Source organism: Paralichthys olivaceus, chromosome 11 (genome assembly GCF_024713975.1).
Source record: "Paralichthys olivaceus isolate ysfri-2021 chromosome 11, ASM2471397v2, whole genome shotgun sequence".
Taxonomy (NCBI): domain Eukaryota; kingdom Metazoa; phylum Chordata; class Actinopteri; order Pleuronectiformes; family Paralichthyidae; genus Paralichthys; species Paralichthys olivaceus.
In genome coordinates, this window is record NC_091103.1 from 17,484,176 (window position 1) to 17,503,083 (window position 18,908).

General features: G+C 43.8%; 1 protein-coding gene across 3 annotated transcripts in view; it reads right to left on the bottom strand.

The window, feature by feature from the left end:
- Nucleotides 1-18,908, bottom strand: part of schip1 (schwannomin interacting protein 1) — a 42,095-nt gene that overhangs the window by 20,180 nt on the left and 3,007 nt on the right. For 2 of the 3 annotated variants that reach the window (XM_020088528.2, XM_020088527.2), the window contains exon 2: nt 17,676-18,449. In XM_020088528.2, coding sequence (XP_019944087.1) covers nt 17,676-18,449 — 774 coding nt within the window. Of the gene's footprint in view, nt 1-4,315; nt 4,698-17,675; nt 18,450-18,908 lie in introns of those variants that run through there. The other variant, XM_020088530.2, reaches the window with a different exon arrangement.

Consider the following 18,908-nt stretch of genomic DNA (forward strand, 5'->3'; position numbering starts at 1 on the left):
TGAGGGGTGGGGTAGAGTCGGCCCCTCTGGTTCTCTGCTTCATTACTGAGTCTGACTTCATAGTGAAGGTGAAGTCACCGCTGATTCAAATGGGATTTACCTGAGCTGCAGATGCAGAGGGAATCTACAAACACACTTGCAAAGGTGCACACACACCCACACATACACACACACCTCCATTCATTGTGGACCTAACACAAACCTTTTACTCTTACCCTAACCATGACAAATTCCTTCTTACCCTAACTTTCACTTAACCATAATTACATCTTCTCTTCATTAAACCTTGACCTGGACCTCAGAAATTATATTTCACTTCATTAGGACCAGGCTTTGGTCCCCATGCGGTCCACTGGTCCCGAAAAGTTCAGTGTTATACTGGAAAAGGTCCTAGAGAGGTAACAAAAACGGGTATACATACATAGACATGCACACAGGTCGGTGGGGTGGCTTGACTGTCGGGTCAGCTGAGAGAGTGAGTGAGTGTGTGAGAGAGACACACACACACAGAATGGCTTATTGTTCCAAGTGAACAGAGGGTGACTGTGGGAGAGAAGGTTCCTGGCACCTCCTGTAAGCCTCGGATCCAAGGCCAATGGCGCTGTGTCTGTGAGTGTGTGTGTGTTTGTGCATGAGCATATTAATACGAACGCACCTACACTTGCACCGATGCACTCGCTCTTTTTATGACACCCACTCCATGTTTGTTTGTACATTCGATATCTGCAAACAATCACATTATACTTTAATGTGTGTATGTGTGTGATACTGTAAAACCACATCACATTTACTGACACATATGCAGGGAATGTTGGGAGATCTTATTTTGGAAAGGGGAGGAAAAGAAAAGGGGGCTGCTGCCATAGCAACGTGGTGAGAATTTCTCCATGGCGATGGCTCTGTGTTCCAAACAAATTGGGCTGCTGGAGGAGCACAGGGCGGCCCATCGGGAAGTCCGTCGAATCATACAGAGGCAAGTGCTGGATGGAGCTGAAGTTTCTGACACATGTTATTGAATAAGGAAAGTATATACGCTTGTGTAAGAGGAAAAAAAGAGGATTGCTGAGACGATACGCAAACCAGTTACAATCCTATGACTCCAAAAACAGCAGTTAATATGGATGACTTGTGTGTCATGTTATTTGGGTGTGTACTAAGACACCCAAATATGGGTGTAAAATAATTATGTTTTCACCCCAGTCTGTTTGTTGGTTGTAAGCAAGAATACGCAGAAAAGTACGTGATGGATTACCACAAAACTTGGTGAAAGGATGTGGTACGAGTCAGGGAAGAACCCATTAACGTTTGGTGTGGATCCATAATTTAAGAGGACTGGTGTTCTAGTATGAGAGTGTAATGACAAGCTTGATATCGATGTCATGTTTATGTAATTGGAAATTCGGATCTGCAGATGTTGCATGTTAGAACTATTTCCTGGCAAACTAGAGGAGTTCATAATGTCTGCAATCCCACATTGTGGTTTTATTATTCAGCCTCCATCGATTAATTCTGTCATTCTAGGACGATCCATCAGACACATCTACTGTACTGCTGCTCCTCATTTATAATTCATCCGGCCACACCTCGTATACTGTTACACAGACACTGGAGTTCTCCTTCACCCTTCTCAAGTCAAGCGTGGAAAAAACAACAACTGCATAAGCTTGTGGGCACATATGCAAAACACAGTCAGTACAGTGGGGTCCACAAGTCTAAAACCACTTTTCCGACCCCACTTAATTCACACAAATACTGTGTGTGACAGGATTCAGGATTCATTCAGGGCTCGCAGGCCTTGGCAAGCTGACAGGCTATGTACGGCCGGAGAGGACGCTCTGGGGCCGGGGGGATAAATCTCCCCATCACCCTTCTTCATCCTCTTGCTCCAACCGCTGCCGACAGCACAAGATTTATAGAGTTACATGAGCATCTGAAAACAGGATGACATATGATGCCTCCAATAAACACGCAGAGGAACAGCGTGCTTTGAGCTCACTTAAGCACTTAATGAAATGAAGAGCAAGCATCATGGTGAAGGAGATGGCCTCAGCAGACGTTTGGTTATTCTTGTTGACTTTATATGCTCTTTTTGGCCTTGTGGTTAATTTGCAAAACCGACAGGGTTTAAATCGATAGGTGGTTTCAGTTAACTGTCGGTCAATTGGTTGAATTATTGTTTTTTCCGCAGGTCAGCGGGTGATTTAATTGGCAAATGGTTTCTTACATTAGATGGAAACCTGCCTCAAACATTATGAGAGGAACAAGGGAGTGTTTCTTTCTGCGTTTCCTCTCCTAGAGTTTGTCCTCTACTTCGCGTGGAACCATCAAAAGCCAAGGCCAGACAGACCACACCTTAACTAGAGCAGGAGAAAACAACAACGCAGATACACCCCAAGAACATGGACTGTCCCAGGAGACACACCGAGAGACGGGGAAAACACCTCACTCGTTTTCCACTTAATCTTTCTACTCCTTGTCCATTTCATTTCCTCATTAAACCCCTCACTCGTTCCCTCTCCTCTCTTCTTTCCCCCATTGCCCTTTGCTTCTTTCCATCCTTTGATGTGTGCATATGTGTGTGTATATGTGTGTGTGTGTTATTTGCGTGTGAGGGGCGCTGTCTGCCTGCTGGTTGCCAGGTTACCAGTCTAATTGAGGGGCCTCTGGAGAGTTGCTGTTATCAGAGGCTGAACCCTCTGTTCTGCTCACCGCTCTCATTCCTTTCTCTTATTTGCTCCATCTTTCATTTCTGGTATGTCCCTTGTGCCAGAGCCATGTCATACTTTCATTAAGCAATTTTATGAACATATACTTTTTGTTTTAATGGCCTTTATTAGGGGAGGCCGATTCCTTCATTCTCAGCTGCTTCAGAGAGCTGTATATACACTGCTTTTCTCTTTCTCCTTGTATCTCAACCTCATCCTTTGGTTTTCCTGCCTCTGTTTCATCTCTGTTGCCCCTTTGGCGTCACTTTCCTCAGTTTATCGGCTTCTCTTTCCCCCTCCTCCTCCTGCCATTTCTCTACTGTCGCCCCATCTAGATTTTATCTACCACCAGAACATGGCAGGAAATCCTTATCCTGTTACACAACTACTCCCTCATTCACACAAGCACAAATCTACCACCCTGACATGCAAATACAAATATGTGGAATTTGCAAGATTGGCACAGGGGTTTTTGCTAAATTCTCTCCATCTTTCGACCTCAGGGGAATTTATCATTTTGCAAAACCTAATCTCAAGAATTACAATTGTGTGCACAGAATTGATAAGAAATCTTTGTTTGTAAATGTTTAAAATTCCAGAAAGTCAAGCACCTAATTTCAAGTCCAGCCTGAAGAAAACAGGAACATATCTGAAAACAATCACATTTTCTCGTGCATGTATTAAAAATGCGTCTCCCCAAAAGTATATTTAATGGTTAAAGGTAAAAATAAAACTCTCAGATTTTAGGATGCACATTGATGAGACACATCAAATACGCCCACAAGGGCATTCCATCTCTCCAGAACTCCCATGTTTCCTTCTCATCACTTTCTCTGCAGCTTTTTATGTATTTCTCTCCTCCCTCCATCAAAGAAGCTCCATCCTTCATCCTCAATACCTCCCCCGACATATTCAGTTCATCTAATTTTGCCTTTCATCCACCTCCCCTGCTTTTTTCCCTTCATCACTCTCCATCTCCACTGCATTGCAGACTTTCCACCCTGCCGAAGCTGGTTGTAAGAAGAGAGGATATACAGCTGTGTTGCACTCACTTTCTTTTAATCACGACTGCCCCATTTCTCCCTATTCCTTGTCAAATAAAGTGGGACGCTGCTGTTGCATGTCCCACAAGAATGACACATTCGTAGAAACACATATACACAACCCTGCAAGCAGGCATTCAAATTCTCTTGGAATGTAAACTGAATAAGATGCCTCCTCTGCAGGAAACTCACAGCCTGGAATCCACACACACACAGTTCAGTGCTGACACGACTCATGCCTTCTTGAAATGAATTGATGAAGGTGGATGAGGAGGAGAAGGAGGAGGAGGAAGGACATTATTCCCTTGAGTCAAGTGCTCTCTTAGCAACGGGCCAGACATCAGATTCACAGCACAATCACATAGAAGACAGAGGTCCGAGGCTCGGCAACAACATAACCTAGTTTCAACTTGATGCTCAAGGACTCACGATAAGCTGAATGAAAGAGATAAAACATGATATTCACACAAACAGCAGCGTAACAGCAGAAAAATCTGCTTAAGTGCTTGTAAAAATGCCAAATAAACAATTAGACTATGCAACATGTCCTTAATCTCTGAGAAGTACCTTGTAAGAACAGTTTTCCTGGTGGACCATCCTTCACAGCATCCTACAGCTGAGCTGGCTGAGCTGGGGGGAACAGGAGCGGGACTGAGAGAAGATCCCCAGCCCTGCGGTGGTATTCCAGCAGTGGCGAGAGGAGAGGAGGCGAGGAGGGGGGGATCCTACCACCCTGATCCCTGATCCAAACTATAAATCAGTTCTCCTGCTTGTCTCTCCAGTCACTTCCCTCATTCACCTGCTCTCTGCTTTTTAAAATCTCTCTTTTCCTGCCTGTTTTGTGGTCTGTCTGAAAAGGCAGGGTTCGATCGCTGCTTCCCCAAAGCTGAAAAGAGGGAGGGCAGTGATAGACTGGAGGAGGGGTGTGAGAACGAGAGGGAGAAGCAGAGAGGGGAGGGAGGTGGAGCAGTGAAACGCAGAGTACACTCCCGGTTGCCTTTCTCCGTCTGGTTCTGGCTGAAGAGGGGGAGGAGCCGTTGGGCTGCGTGTGTGCAGAGTCGGCCAGTAGGGGATGGTGGAAAAAGGAGGGAGGGGTGAAGAGAGAGCGTGTGGGCAGTGTGGGTCAGGGTCGAGATGTCAATCTGGTGTTTCGTATGGAGTCATGCCAGACAGAGAGGAGAGGGAGAAGGGCAGAGGAATGACTTTCATACCTTCATCTTTATCTTAATCTCTATCTGTGCTGCCCGAATAGTCAAAGACAGGATGCTGCAACACTGTAAAACTCTAAAAGCTAAAACATGGCTGGTATTGAACCTTGAATGCTTTTTTAGCAGAGATTTAAACCGTTTAGTTTAGAGTTTGGTTGTACTGTTTTGCACGGTGCATGCACAGCTCCTCCTCATTTTCTGTCTGTTTTTGTCAGATTATAATCCCACAGTGGCAGATGGTCGCTCTGTAATCCAAATGCAGGCAAACAAACTCAGTTAATCGTCCCCTTCTCCATCTCTCCACCCCGACTCATTTGTTGTTTAGTCCAACGATCAATCCAAAACCAAATAATGTTAAATCTTAAAATTTACAAGACAGAAAAAGGTGAAAATTTACTTTTCTTGGACCGCATTTCTTGATTTGACCTAATTCTAGTTTTTATTATTGTTATGGGTGGTCATGCTAAACTTTCTCTCACATTTAGTGGTTTAATTATTCTATTATTTGTTTTCATGTTTACATTATTGGAAACTTTACAAACTGAGAACATGTTACATTATTTCTTAACAAAAGTCTTCAACAATCATTATAATCATAATTTTCTTTAGTTTTCTAATATTCATTTATTTAATTGGTGCATCATTTAACCTGCAGTGCTGCATAGGTTTTTTGACAAGTCCCTGTTTTCCTCCTCATTCCAGCAGTGAAACAGATTCTGCACAAGAGCGCGGACGATGTAACATCCAGATGCCGTTACCTTAAACATCTGTTCCAGCTTTCATTTTTGTCATTTTTATTTTGGCAAAGCAGCTATAGCTTGTGTTATTTCATTCCTCCTCTCAGCCAAATCTCTCTATCTGATATTGATCTCTGTTGGGTGACGCTGCTTTTCCCTATAACACCACTCCTGGGTTTAATGAGCTGGAAGTGGATCGATGAACTCCCTGCTCTGATCTCCCCCGCTCAACCCTGCACCTCGCTGGCTCTGATTTGGTCCTCTATGTGTGGCCAAGTTGGGGCAGACTGGAACATTGCCCATCCTGTCACACTGACCTTCGATATAATTATCTGTGCATGACACTGACCTGTGATAAACTTGTTTTCCTTCCTTTCAGTGAAAGCAAAGCAACTGCGACTCTCAATTTTATGCTGAGATTACAGGCATAAGAAGGAGGCAGTAAAGCCAAGCGAGAAATAGCAGATAAAAAAAGAGTCAGAGATATAGAAAGTCAAGGGATCCTAATGGCTGATACGTTATCCATTAAACCATAATGAATGTACTCAGTAAGATAAGGTTTTATTGCTTTCTCATTTTATAATGATCAACAATGTATCAGAATAACAGATTTAGGTTGTCAATATATGTTGTGGATTTAGGATGGAATACAGCACAATCCCATGATGATCCCAACAACAGCAACCGAATATGGAAACTCTTAGATCTGGTGCCATGTATAAGGTCAGATTTAGTATCTGTTAGGGTGTTTGTATAATGTAGATGAAGTGATTGTCCAACAGTGTCTGAAAGGCCCTCCCCCACATATGTCTTCCAAACCCAATAATCCGACAAGCCGACCAGTTCATGCAGTCATTGGTCGGATGTGCGGAGTTGGGAAAGTCAACAGAGTTTTGGGACTACCCCTGGGTCACATACCAGTTGGGCATTCCTGTTAAACCTCTAATGGAAGCTGCCCAAGAGGCATCCTGATAAGATACCCAAACCATCTCAACTGTCCCCTTTGGACATGAAGGAGCAGTGGTTCTACTCCGAGCTTTCCACAGATGTACAAACTCCTTACGTTATCTCTGCGACGGAGAAAAATAATTTAGGGCATTTGTATAATTGGCTGCAGCCAGACACTTCAGACAAATACCTACCTATTAAAACTGAGGCCGATACATGTTAATGAGTCATTGAACTAATGTACTAGTTCCAGTTTTAAGACCTTTTCAACTTCAAGTTCACTAAAGCCTGATGCTTCTCCTCTCTCAATACAAATGCATCTTACTGATTCACTCTCACGTAGCGCACATGTACACGTACACAGGAGCAAAACAAACCTCTGATGTCCTACATCTGTGAGCAACGTTTGATAAAAGAAGCTCCAGCTACCCCCCTTTTCTCTCCGCTATCACCATGGCAGCAGTCAAGTCTGAAGGCACCCCCCTGCTGACCTTCACATGGTTGTCAAGGTTACAATCTGAGTCACAGCACAGGTGGAGCTGAGAGAGAGACAGCTATTCTTTATCCTCACCAGTAAACAATATCTAAAACACTACCCAGATCGAAACGTGTGTCTGCCCTGATTCTCAAATTACATGTGTATGCACCGCTTTTAACAGCTTGGAAAAACAGACACAGCAAACATACCACTACAACTGTGATTATGTAAGTGGCCTAAATCAGCACAAAGACGATTCAAAACAAAGACTATTAACTGGAGACAAACAGGCAGAGTGCAAGTCAGCCTCCTACACACTGGCTACATTATGAGATGCAGTAGTTTTTCATGTGTCTGAATTTGACTTAGTAGATTTATTTTCAGGTAATTTTCACTTTTACTCCAATACAGAGGAAACCAACAAGTCGACCTCAAGTGACTGGTTGATCTCAGCACCCTTTCGGGGCAAACTGGGTGGTGCCACAGAACAGTGGTGCCGCGCGGTTGTCGGTTGTAAACCGCTAAACTTACTTTTACTCAAGTAGAAACGTTAATGCTGTCCATTTAATTTTACTATTTATTAATACTTTTACCTGAGTAGAATGTGTGAGTTCTTCCTCCACCCCTGCTAAAACATTAGGGTATTTTTGCAAACTGTGGCTTTATGCTAAAATAGGCCACAGCAATAAGCTTATTCTAATAATACATTTCAGCTGTACTAAGTAATTTATAAGTAGGAGAATGTGCTGCTACTGTGTCATTTTAGTTCTGCTATGTGGGCAAACAGTATTTATGGGGTAAACTGAAATAATGCGAACCTAATCACATGTCATTGACAACAGAGTGATTAACATGGTGATTCACTCTCTTGTAACTAGCGGGTTACAGACAGAGAGAGAGCTGGAAATGATACTGTAGGTGGTAAATAATGTCCTGTAACAGCTCATGGAAAAGAGATGAATCCCAGACATTCTGTGACGCCTCCTCCCAGCCGCTGACTAACAGCTCGCACTCTCTCCTTTCAGCCTGTGTACCATATACCCCTCCAGTCTCTCTCTCTCTCTCTCTGGCCTTTCAGTAAAACTACATTTGCTTTCTCTTCACAACCCCCCCCCCAAAAAAAAGAAAAAAACTGTCTCTTTTCCTGCCGCCCTCTCTGTCTCAGCAGGAAAAAGGGGAGCACAGATGCTTTTAGCGACCTGACATTCTGTGCCGGCGTAAAAACACTGCATAGCGAAGCAGGTTGGCTCAGTGTGAGGGCTGGATTCTGGCAGTAATGAGCTCGCTCTGACAGCGAGGAACTGATGTGGAAGGCCTGGGAGTTAAAGCATGCGTGTGTGTGTGTGTGTGTGTGTGTGGGCATGCTCGTTCTTATGATCAGCCACCAGAGGGTTGTTCTAATGAGGACTTTACGGCTACAGTTGGTGGTGGAAAGACTGAGCATGTGTCCCAGCAAATGTGTATACCAACTGATTAAATAACTAACTGACAAGCAATTACACTTGTGCAATATCACAGTCCATTCTGAAACAGTGGAGTGAGAAAGAGTGAATCAAGAAGAGCTGATATTAACAAGATCTTTTATTCATAATTTCAACACTAATAATTTATAAGGAAAAGCAAACATTCCCTGATGTGAGTCCCTCAAATGTGATTATTATTATTGCTTTTGTTTGTCTTATTTTGGGGGATTTGAACTGTTGAACTGATTAGACAAAACAAGCAATATGAAGATGTCATCTCATGTGAAAGGAAATTGAAACAGGCGTTTTTCTTTATTTTGAGATATTTTAGACAATAAGTGATCAAGATAAGGATCATTACTTGATGCCCTGTGTTGTGGGTTTGTGAAAAATGTGTTCTGTTCTTTAGAGGAACAGATGAAGCTCTACATGACCTGGCACAAAGTGTCTGTCTATGAAACACACACACACACACACACACACACACACACACACACACACACACACACACACACACACACACACACACACAGGCAGCTTAGATAACACTGAGTCTGAAACACAGAGATAAAAATACTCTTGGTTTGTGTGGGTGCATGGACATGATATAAATATGCCGAGGTATTATATAGATTCACACCAGTCCAACACACACACACACACACACACACACACGTCTATAATTAGGGACAGAGAATAACAGTGTTCATGTTTCAGCTCCACCCAAAAGAACACCCATGTCTAAGCAAACACACACACAGGCCACAGTCTGTGTGTCTGCCTTTATTTCTCCTGCAGGATGATGGATAGGAGTTTAAAATCCTTCACTGCTTGGAAAACATAAACCCTCTCCTGTCCCTCATTTTCAATATCCACCCCTCTTCTTTTTGTTGCCATCTTGCAATAAACCTTGTTTTTTCTATCTCCTCCGGCCCCGTTACTTATAAAACCGGCCTGCGAGCAAGTGAGTGTTTGTGTGTGTGTGTATTTGTCTGTGCTCCGTAGTGACTGTGCAGTATGAGGACTGACACAAAGCTATAACATTAGACGCTGTCTCCTCGCTGCTACATAAATCCCCATTTCCTCCACAGCACGCTCTGCCACTCACAGCCTGTGCCCCTCTTTGATAGTTTTCATAGGGTGGAGAGGGGGAAATGGGCAGAGGGGGGGTGAAATGGTCTCCTGCTGTATTTTGGCTGTGGGAGAACATTAGGCTATAATGCTTCCTGACAGCTTGAGGAAGAGGACAATTATCAGGGAACAGGAGAGGGAATGGTAATGACGGACAGGGGATGCTTGGAATAGAGTGAACAAGGAGAGAAGAAAAGAAATGGAGGGGAAGAAGGATGAAATTTGCAAAATGAGTTGATATGAGCCTAAGATGACTTAAGTCCCTTTTCCAATGGTCTAAAAACACATGAACACTCACTAACATCTGGATTTTGTCTGCAATGGGAACGTAGATAATCAGTATTTCCTCTCAGGTTAAATGACTCAGCAGCAGACAGGTTTTTATTGGCTCTGACTCTGAGTGGCAGGAATGGAAACATGACACCCAGGTGAACGTGAAAGATTTTTTTTACTTCTTCTTTATTTTGGAAGTCTAGGTGCTGATGCTGTAACATTATGATGGGCATTTAACTTCTGGGCCTTGGTGCATAATTTGGGAGCCGCAATTTACCCAGAGAGGACAGTTTTAGACCCAACATCCTTGCACAATTACTGATACAGTGATGTATCTGATGTAACTATCTATCAAAGTTTACTTTGTTTTTTAAACGACTACTGAAAGGACAGGGGCACTTCAGGGGCCAATCAGATTTCAACTGGGGCTAGTGCCCCGCTGGCCAAAACCCTGGATCCGCCTCTGGGGAATCATGATTCTCCGGGGTAAAAAAAGGAAAGGGCTCTTCTACTTACTGATAAAAAACCTCTATACCTGGTACTTGGGGTGTTAAAGAGATATTACATTCAACACATGCTAAAAGAGGACTTTTATCAGCATTTTTATCAACCTTCCTCAGACCTTTGTGAATCATGGTGGAATGAATCAGAGGAAGGTGTGTTTGAGTGAGTTTTTGTATGATCAACCGGACGTTTACACCTAAAACATTATCATCATGTTATCATCCAGTCACAACCGTGCCTCTGTCTGGTTTACATTGGCTTTCCTGCAGGGTGACATCACTCTAGATGATCAAACACACTAGAGTAGGTGAAATTCTCAGTGACCATCTTCCTCACTCTACCAGATGGGAAGCTTGTAAAGTAAAGTAAAGTAAACTTCCTTTATTGATCCCACAAGGGGAAATTCTTTTTACACTCATGTTTTTTCATTTTATACATGCATTAACCCACAATCCCACACACACACACAGGGCTCAAGACATGCACATTATGGAGAGAGATGGTAGAGTGATGGGCAGCCCCAGGAAAAGCGCCCTATGAGCGATTGGGGGGTACGGTGCCTTGCTCAAGGGCACCTCAGCAGTGCCCAGGAGGTGAACTGACACCTCTCCAGCTACCAGTCCACCTTCCATGATTATGGTCCATGCTGGACTTGAACCGGCCACCCTCCGGTTCCCAAGCCAAATCCTTATGGACTGAGCTACTGCTGCCCCCCCATATAGTGAGTTCATATAGAGTCATTACTACTCATCAGTTCATACAGGTCTGTGCATTTTTTTCTGACAAGGAGAGGTTATCTGGCGATAGATTAAACTGTACTTTGACTCCAGATAAGAGACGTTTAGACAGCACCACTCCTGTTCGGGTAGTCTTGAACTTAATGACCCGTCTTATTTTTCGCACATATTGTTACACCCACCATCCAGCAGGTCAATCTAAGCAGCAGAAGTTGTGATTTGATGTGTGTGCAGGTGCATTCCGGCATCTCCAGATAAAAAATGAGGGAGCCAAGCCATTAAGTTGTTAAGCTGACTTCACTTTTGAAAGTTATGGGGTCAAAGCTGGGCTCCTCAGTGATAAAACCACTTCAACAACAAACACAACATATATCTCTGAGTCCTAACACATAAAGCTGACAGTCAGCTGCCTGACATATTAGGCCCATTGAAGAGAGCTTACTGACAGACTGAATATTCACTCTTGTGATTTTACCCATTTATCGTTTGTTTTAGTTTGGGCTTTTTACTTCCACAAAGAAGACTCACAGTGCGGGTTTGGAGCAGAGCTGTACAGTATCAAATGATCAGATTCTCTCTCAATTTGTCTACTTCAATAGACCCTGTGAAGAGATTTTCTGCTTTGTTTTCTCTGTGCAGCATTTTGCAGTGTGTGGGGTTTCCTCCATGCAAGTGCATGTGATAAATGTCAAAAGTCAGTTGTATTTCTTACAGAAAACCTGAGATGACAAGCTTTTGATCATTTTTGCCTTTGTTGTCACAAAAACTTTTTTAAGCACCTCAAGGTAAAAGGAACATTGAAAACAGGACTGCAGCACGAAGGCTTTGCCTATTTAAAACAGAACTCACATGCAAATGCACTGCATATTTGACTATATTCTGTCTTTGCCAGAAAGGGAGAAAACAAAGCGCTACCGAGCAGCAACCCACATATGGTCAGAGTCCTGCTAGCTCGAACCTGCTCTTTGTTAAAGGGTCACTGTGAGGAAACTGAGATGCACAGACAGATGTGCAGCTGGCTCTACTTTATGCCCCCTTCTTCACAACTTTTCTGTTACATGAAGAAGAAATTCAACAGACGACATGTCACAGCAGAGGAATGTTGTGTCCTTTAATCACCACTTGGAACCTTAACTCTGTTGAAGTTTGTTTCGTCTACAGCCACGTCACATGGGCATAAAGAGAAAGCACAAGTTTCCTAATCATGTTGAAGTTGTGTTCTACTTTACCTGAGTTAAGTGCCCGGCTTGCTGTGAGGAATCCAAGGTTAAGCTGAGATGAAAAATACTCCACTGATGAAAAAGAGACAGAAAAATAACATCTACCAGCACAGGCAGACTGTCAGGATACCATGAGCAGAAAAAGATATCTGTGATTTAGTGAGGTGAGGGTGCGAGGGTGGGCATTGTGTGTGTGTGTGTGTGTGAGTGTGTGCCAGATATGTGTTTGACTCAGAGGCAGAGCCAATGCAGTTAGTCTGAGTGAGGAGAGTGTGCATGAGCTTTGGAGAGCAAGCGGGCCGGGCGTGTTCCAGCTGGTATCAGCACGCACACACACACACACACACACACACACACACACACACACACACACACACACACACACACACAGAGTTGTGGTTGAGCCTTAGGGGCTGAACCAGACACCACACACGTTACACACCTGGTTAAAGCCTGGCCCACTGTCTTTGAATCCTCCTCCCACTTATTACCCACATACATTTCTCCTCCAGCTTGCCTCCCATTTTGTCTCTCCACTTCTTCCTCCACTTCAAACCCTGACCCCACATTCTTCATATCACCTCCTCCTTCTCCTCCGACCAATCCTTTTCAACCCAGCTATCTCTCTTTTTAGGCCCTGTCTACTTTTCTTTCCCCATTCAGGAACAAACACAAGTGTAACTACTCGACATTCATTGTTTCTGCCTTATATCCACTACAACCACAGGCCAACCCTACAATTTCTTCCCTTCCCTCGCCCTCGCTCCCTCTACGTGGCACAGTCTGAGTAGTGGGTGAAGCCAGTGGTTTAGTCGTTAGTGGAAGGTGCCGTGCACAGTTCAACTACTGAACTCGTACATAATCACAGAGCACAGAGTGGAGGGAAAGAGAGGGAGAGAGCAACGCTTTCTGCTATTTGCTTTTTTCTATAACCTCTCTGTTTCTCTCCTCTTTCTCATCCTTTCATTTTCCACAGCCCTTGAGTGCTTTTCTGGGGCAGAGCGCTTCACATTTTGGTTCTTATTAAGTAGATGTTCATCGACATGTTACTTCCACTGACTGCTGGGAACAGACAAAAGTAAACTGTCACATCAGTCTTGATAATGCAGAGATTATACTCTTTTGAAGTTGTGAAACTTTTTGAAAGACAAATTAACTTTTGACAATTCATAATATTACATGTAATGTAAATTATAGTTACTTACTCCATTTGTTATTCCAATTATTATTGACAACAATACTTAGTAGTAATCAATTACTATATGAATTGTTGCAGCTATCGATAATAATACTAAATAATAATAAATTACACTTGTTATTGTTTTAATTTTAACTAGTCAGATCTGATACCTGATGGTGAAACTCATTAAGTCAAAGCTCCAAAAACATGGGTCCTACACTATCCAGAATGTAACTTGATGTTTTTTGTGTAACCTTTCTAAACTCAATGTGTCCAGTTTTTAACAGCGACTTGGTTTAAAAATGTAAACCATATTTACTCAGAGTTGATGGAGGACATACAAACGTGATTGATCAAGCTATAAATAGAAACCTGCAGTCTTCCGGCCCCAAACTCTTGATCCTTGCCTACAGATTGTGTATATTCACCTTCAGAATCTGTTTTTAGAGATTCAGGTCATGGTAAGGCAAAGTTAGGTAAGTCATGGTCACAATTAGGGTATATGGTTATTGTAAGTCTCCAGAAAATAATGTACCCATGTACACACGCACACACACACACACACAAAGATACACACAAAGATACACACACACATAAAGAGAGATCTTCCCTGATATTGCAGGTCTCAACACAGGCCCTGTCTTTATAAGCACAGTTTGCCCCTGGGGTGTTTTTAAATTGTGTGAGTAAGTCTGGGTGTGTGTGCTCTCAGATTGAAAAAGAAGTAGCCTTAAGGCATAGATTTAATTCATTTCAAATATGCCCCACCACCACCACACAGGTACATTTCTGAGGCATACATCTAGACTGACCCACCCTTTCCTCGCTGCCTTTTTCACCTCGGGTCTGCCACTGAAGAATAATATTATTGTTTACCTTTCACTGGTGCGCAGCTCAGCGGAAGGTTAGGGGCCAGTGTGCTTGAGGTCCCTGTGGGCCCTAATCTGCCACGCGCCACCGGAGTTCATCAGAATCAAATTACAAACCGGTCAACTCAGCCTTCATCCTCAATGAATCCTCCTGACCCTACGCCCACAGCTGATTACAGCAGCCTGACACCACACCCTGACTGAACAAACCTGCAACAACATGACTACTTCATTAATACAGAACTGAGTTAATGATGAAGCAACATACAGGATAAATGAAGCTTTTCATGGATACAGTAAGAATAAAGTAAGGCCTAATGCGCATAAATCCCTACTTCTACTACGAGGGTTTTAAACAATTTAAGGGCACAAATAAAAGCAAAATAACTTCACAGACTTGAAAACTTCTCTTTACTGTAATTTAACTTTGTCCTCAACAAGATAAACACATTGCATTTCTTACAGACAAGAAATGTCTTTAAGTATAATGGTGCCTCCTCATACCCCAGTCAAGCTGCACCATATTACTAAATATCAGTCCCCTTAACATGCCTTTCATAAAGATCCATGAATTATTATCTGAGAAATCAGGGAGAATGTCAAACAATAATCTGGATCTGCAGCTAAATTAAATGGGTTTTTCCTTGAGCCATACTACATCCTTCCACCAGGTTTCAGTGTAATCCATTCGATAGTTTTTGCATAATATTGCTTACAAACACACAAACAAACCAACCAACACATAATTGGACATGGAAGGTAATAATTCAAAATCTGTATTGTATTTTAACCTTGTCCTGCAAAGGGAACTTTGGCCATCGCCATGAAGACAGAGACAGGACAGCCAAGAATGCTGAATGACTGTGTGGATCCTGTTTGATGCACTTAGTGTGTTTGCTGAACCACAGATTTTACTGATATAAACCTTTTTACATTTATTATATACAAGAAAGAATCTGCAGCTATGGAAGACCAACAAAATCAGCCTCCAGGCACGGCTACAGATTATTTACTCCGTCTTAGTGTCTGTCTTTCTAAGCACAGATGCTTTTGAAATTCCACTGAAGCCTGAATATCTCTATCCCACTGGACCCCATCAACATCCTATTCAGACAGACCCCTCTATACATCAGCACATGCGCCAGCTTGGTGGTGGTCCCACCTGAGAGGATGTCTAAATATTTAACAACCTTTTAAAAGCACCAGCCTCGTTTCCTCCAGGGTGTCTGCTAAGTCCTGCAAATTTGCGAATTAAGAAACCCAGATGCCCCCTGACATCGAAGGAGACTGGGAAATGTCTTCTGGGAAAAAGTCCTAAATTTGCCACTCGACTGCTTTTATGCTCCTGTGAGTGGGTTAGCAGCAGGTCAATACTGCCATTGTCCTCTTTTACAATATGCAGAATGTCAGAGAGAGGAATAAACAAACAAAAACGTCAAATTAAATATCAGCGGTTCAGTAATTGATTGTACTTGTATGATCCATGTGACAGACATTCATCCACAGAGGAAGCAGCAGCACTTAGTGGGATTTTCAGGATATGAGCTTGTGTCTCTCGTCTTTTCTGGTGTATCTCTTCTGCTCTAAGCTCAGCTGGGATTACAAGGCTAATTCCAATTTCTTATCGACGCTGGGCAATCGGACTCTGAGGTCCCTTTTTTTCTGCCTTGGAATAGCAGAGACAGCAGGTAAGCTTTGGCACAAACCCCATCAAGACCGGTCAATCTCCGTCTATCACAACAGGCCTCGTCCTCCTTTATGCACACACATGTAAAACACCAGCAGGGACCAGGAATATGTCTAAAAAGCGATAAGCATTGGTGTGGACTTTTGTGCTTGTGTGTGTGCAGGGAGGAGATAGTGGCTGCATGTGGAGACAGAGACTCCCTTTCATGAGATTTTCTTCCACCCAGGTCAATTATATCACATCCCACTGCCTCAGGAAAGAGAGACGGAGAGCAGCAGACTTTCCCCCAGACTAAAGCAAACCAGGAGGTGACCTTCCTGTTTAAGATGGACAGCAGGTAATGGACATTGACATAAACACATGAGCCGCGTGGCCCTGCACTGCAGCCGGGTTCTAAAGATACCATCTCCCTTTCCTTTTCGTTCGTCTTTCCTTCCTCCCACACTCCCCCACTTCTCCTGCTGCATTCCTCACATGCCTCAGGGACATAGAGGGGGCCTCCAGGACGGACAAACAAAGACACACAACACACACAACACACTCACAATGGCACTGGCCACAACTATTGTCTGTGTGCACTGAGGAAAAAGGTCTTGGTGCTTGCATATCAAAAGAAGCCCCTCTCCCAATCACACATTTGCAGAGAGTCTACACTGAAACTGTGGCTGGTTTAAATAATCTCCTGCTTCTCCCCTCAACATTTTTAAAGCTACACCCTTCTGCACCAACACACCAACAATAGACCATCAAACTGTGGCCTCCAACTGTAATTCAAACTGAGTGATGTCACAACACTGCAACTAAATCATAACAGTCTGGAGTGCTGGGGCTGCAGTTAGTGTGGCATCACAGGCCTTGATCATCCAGTCTGCAGAGCATCAATGCAACACTGACCTCTTCTGGTGGATACACCACATGGCAAAGAAATGACAGCCTTTCAAAAATTAGGTTACATAGATTTAAGTCTCCAAGGTCAGCAACCAATCTTTGCATTTAAAGTTCTGTCCACATTCATCAAAACAATTATGCGCTGAAATGACTCCTGCTTATAACAATGACATGTGACATTTCTGCATTTTAGTGAGTTAAAAAGTCTAGTATTCAATTTGCTTCAGCTTATCTTATCTGAAGCTTCTACTTCCTGTTGATGTCCGTTTGAATCCACAGTAAAATGCATTGAATCCCTGTTTCCTCCTTATCCTCAGTCTCCTCTTCCCTCCAGCTGTGGAGCCCAGACTTCCGTGATGGTCAGGTTAATGGCAGGGCCACATAGCTTAGCGCTACATTAGCCGACTAATCCCTCTTTCTTCCTGCAGCTAACCTAACCTCATGTTTCCAGGGTCCATCTGACATGGATAACTGCTAGATTACAGCAGCACATGAGTACATGGGAGAGTTAAAAATATATGTGTGTGAAACATATAAGCAGAAAAGCTCAACATCTTAATATACCCACACACAAAAACAACATGTGAAATCCTTGCACACTCACCGAGGTGTAGTTGGTCTTGCCCATGTTGTGGTTCTGGATGTGGTTGAGGTTCTGATTCTCCTGCTCTCTGCACTGCAGCCCAGCCAGGTGCCTCTCCAGGGCCGCCCAGTCCATGGTGGGCAGAGGCTCTTCCTCTAAACCCTCCTCCTCTCTGTATCCTCCCATCCGTAACCCAGTCCCTCCTCCGCCTCCTCCACCACCACCCCCGCCACTGCTGCGGCTCCCTCTGCCTTGACTGGAGCTACGGCGGCTGGGCTTGGAAGTCCCTGTACCCCCCTGTGGTGTATCTGGACAGTGGAGTCGGTTGCTTCGGGGAAAAATCAAGTTGCCATTCTGTTTCAGTTCCTCTGGGACGGCTGCGACTGAGGTGGCAGTGTGTCCGCCAGGGGCTGGAAGGGGCGGGACGGTCTTCACATCCTGGAATTCTTCGGCGAGGCTGCGACTGTTCACTGTCTTCCTGTAGCCTTTGCCGAGGCCGTCATCCTCTACGAGGCCTCCTCCGCCTTCCTCCTGACCAGGAGGCGGTGGAGAGGTGTAGTCATCTCCATACTCACTCTCCCACTCCTCTATCACCTTCTTCTTATACTCTTGGTAGTCCTCGTCCTCCTCATAGTCCTCTAAGGTGACCAGGTCCAGCGATGGGGAGGATTTGTAGTCCTCCAAAGTGGCCAGGTCAAGAGAAGGGGAGCAAGGTGTAACCTTGTTGGAGTTGGACTCTGAGCTGGAGCGACTGGACACATCACTCCCCAGGTCCATGCCATCCTCCCGGTAATCCTGAAACAATAAAGGTACAGAGAGACAGAATGAGACTGAGGACAGGAAAAATGAACATGTGAAGAAAAGAATGGGACATAGAATAAGTCTTTGAAAGAATTCTACTATTATAAGTTTGACAGCGTGAATGATGAGCAGGAAAGAGGAAGGAAATTTGGAAATTTAAGAGAATTTAGGGAAGTGTGTAGACTTAGATTAGTCACAACAGTGTTGTGGTTTCATGCAGGCAACCACAAAGAACTTCCTGTCCCGCAGGAACTTCCTTTCTTCATAGAATCTTGTCGACACTGTCTGCTGTGGACTTGTTTTCCATAGTTTTCTCCATAACAACTGCACAACTGCAAAGCCTCCCGATCTTTCTAGACCATGCTAACCAATTAATCTCATTCCTGTTGCATTCCTCTGTGTTGGTTAATGTGTATAGAGGGGCTTGTGCAACACTTGACACACACTGGGAAG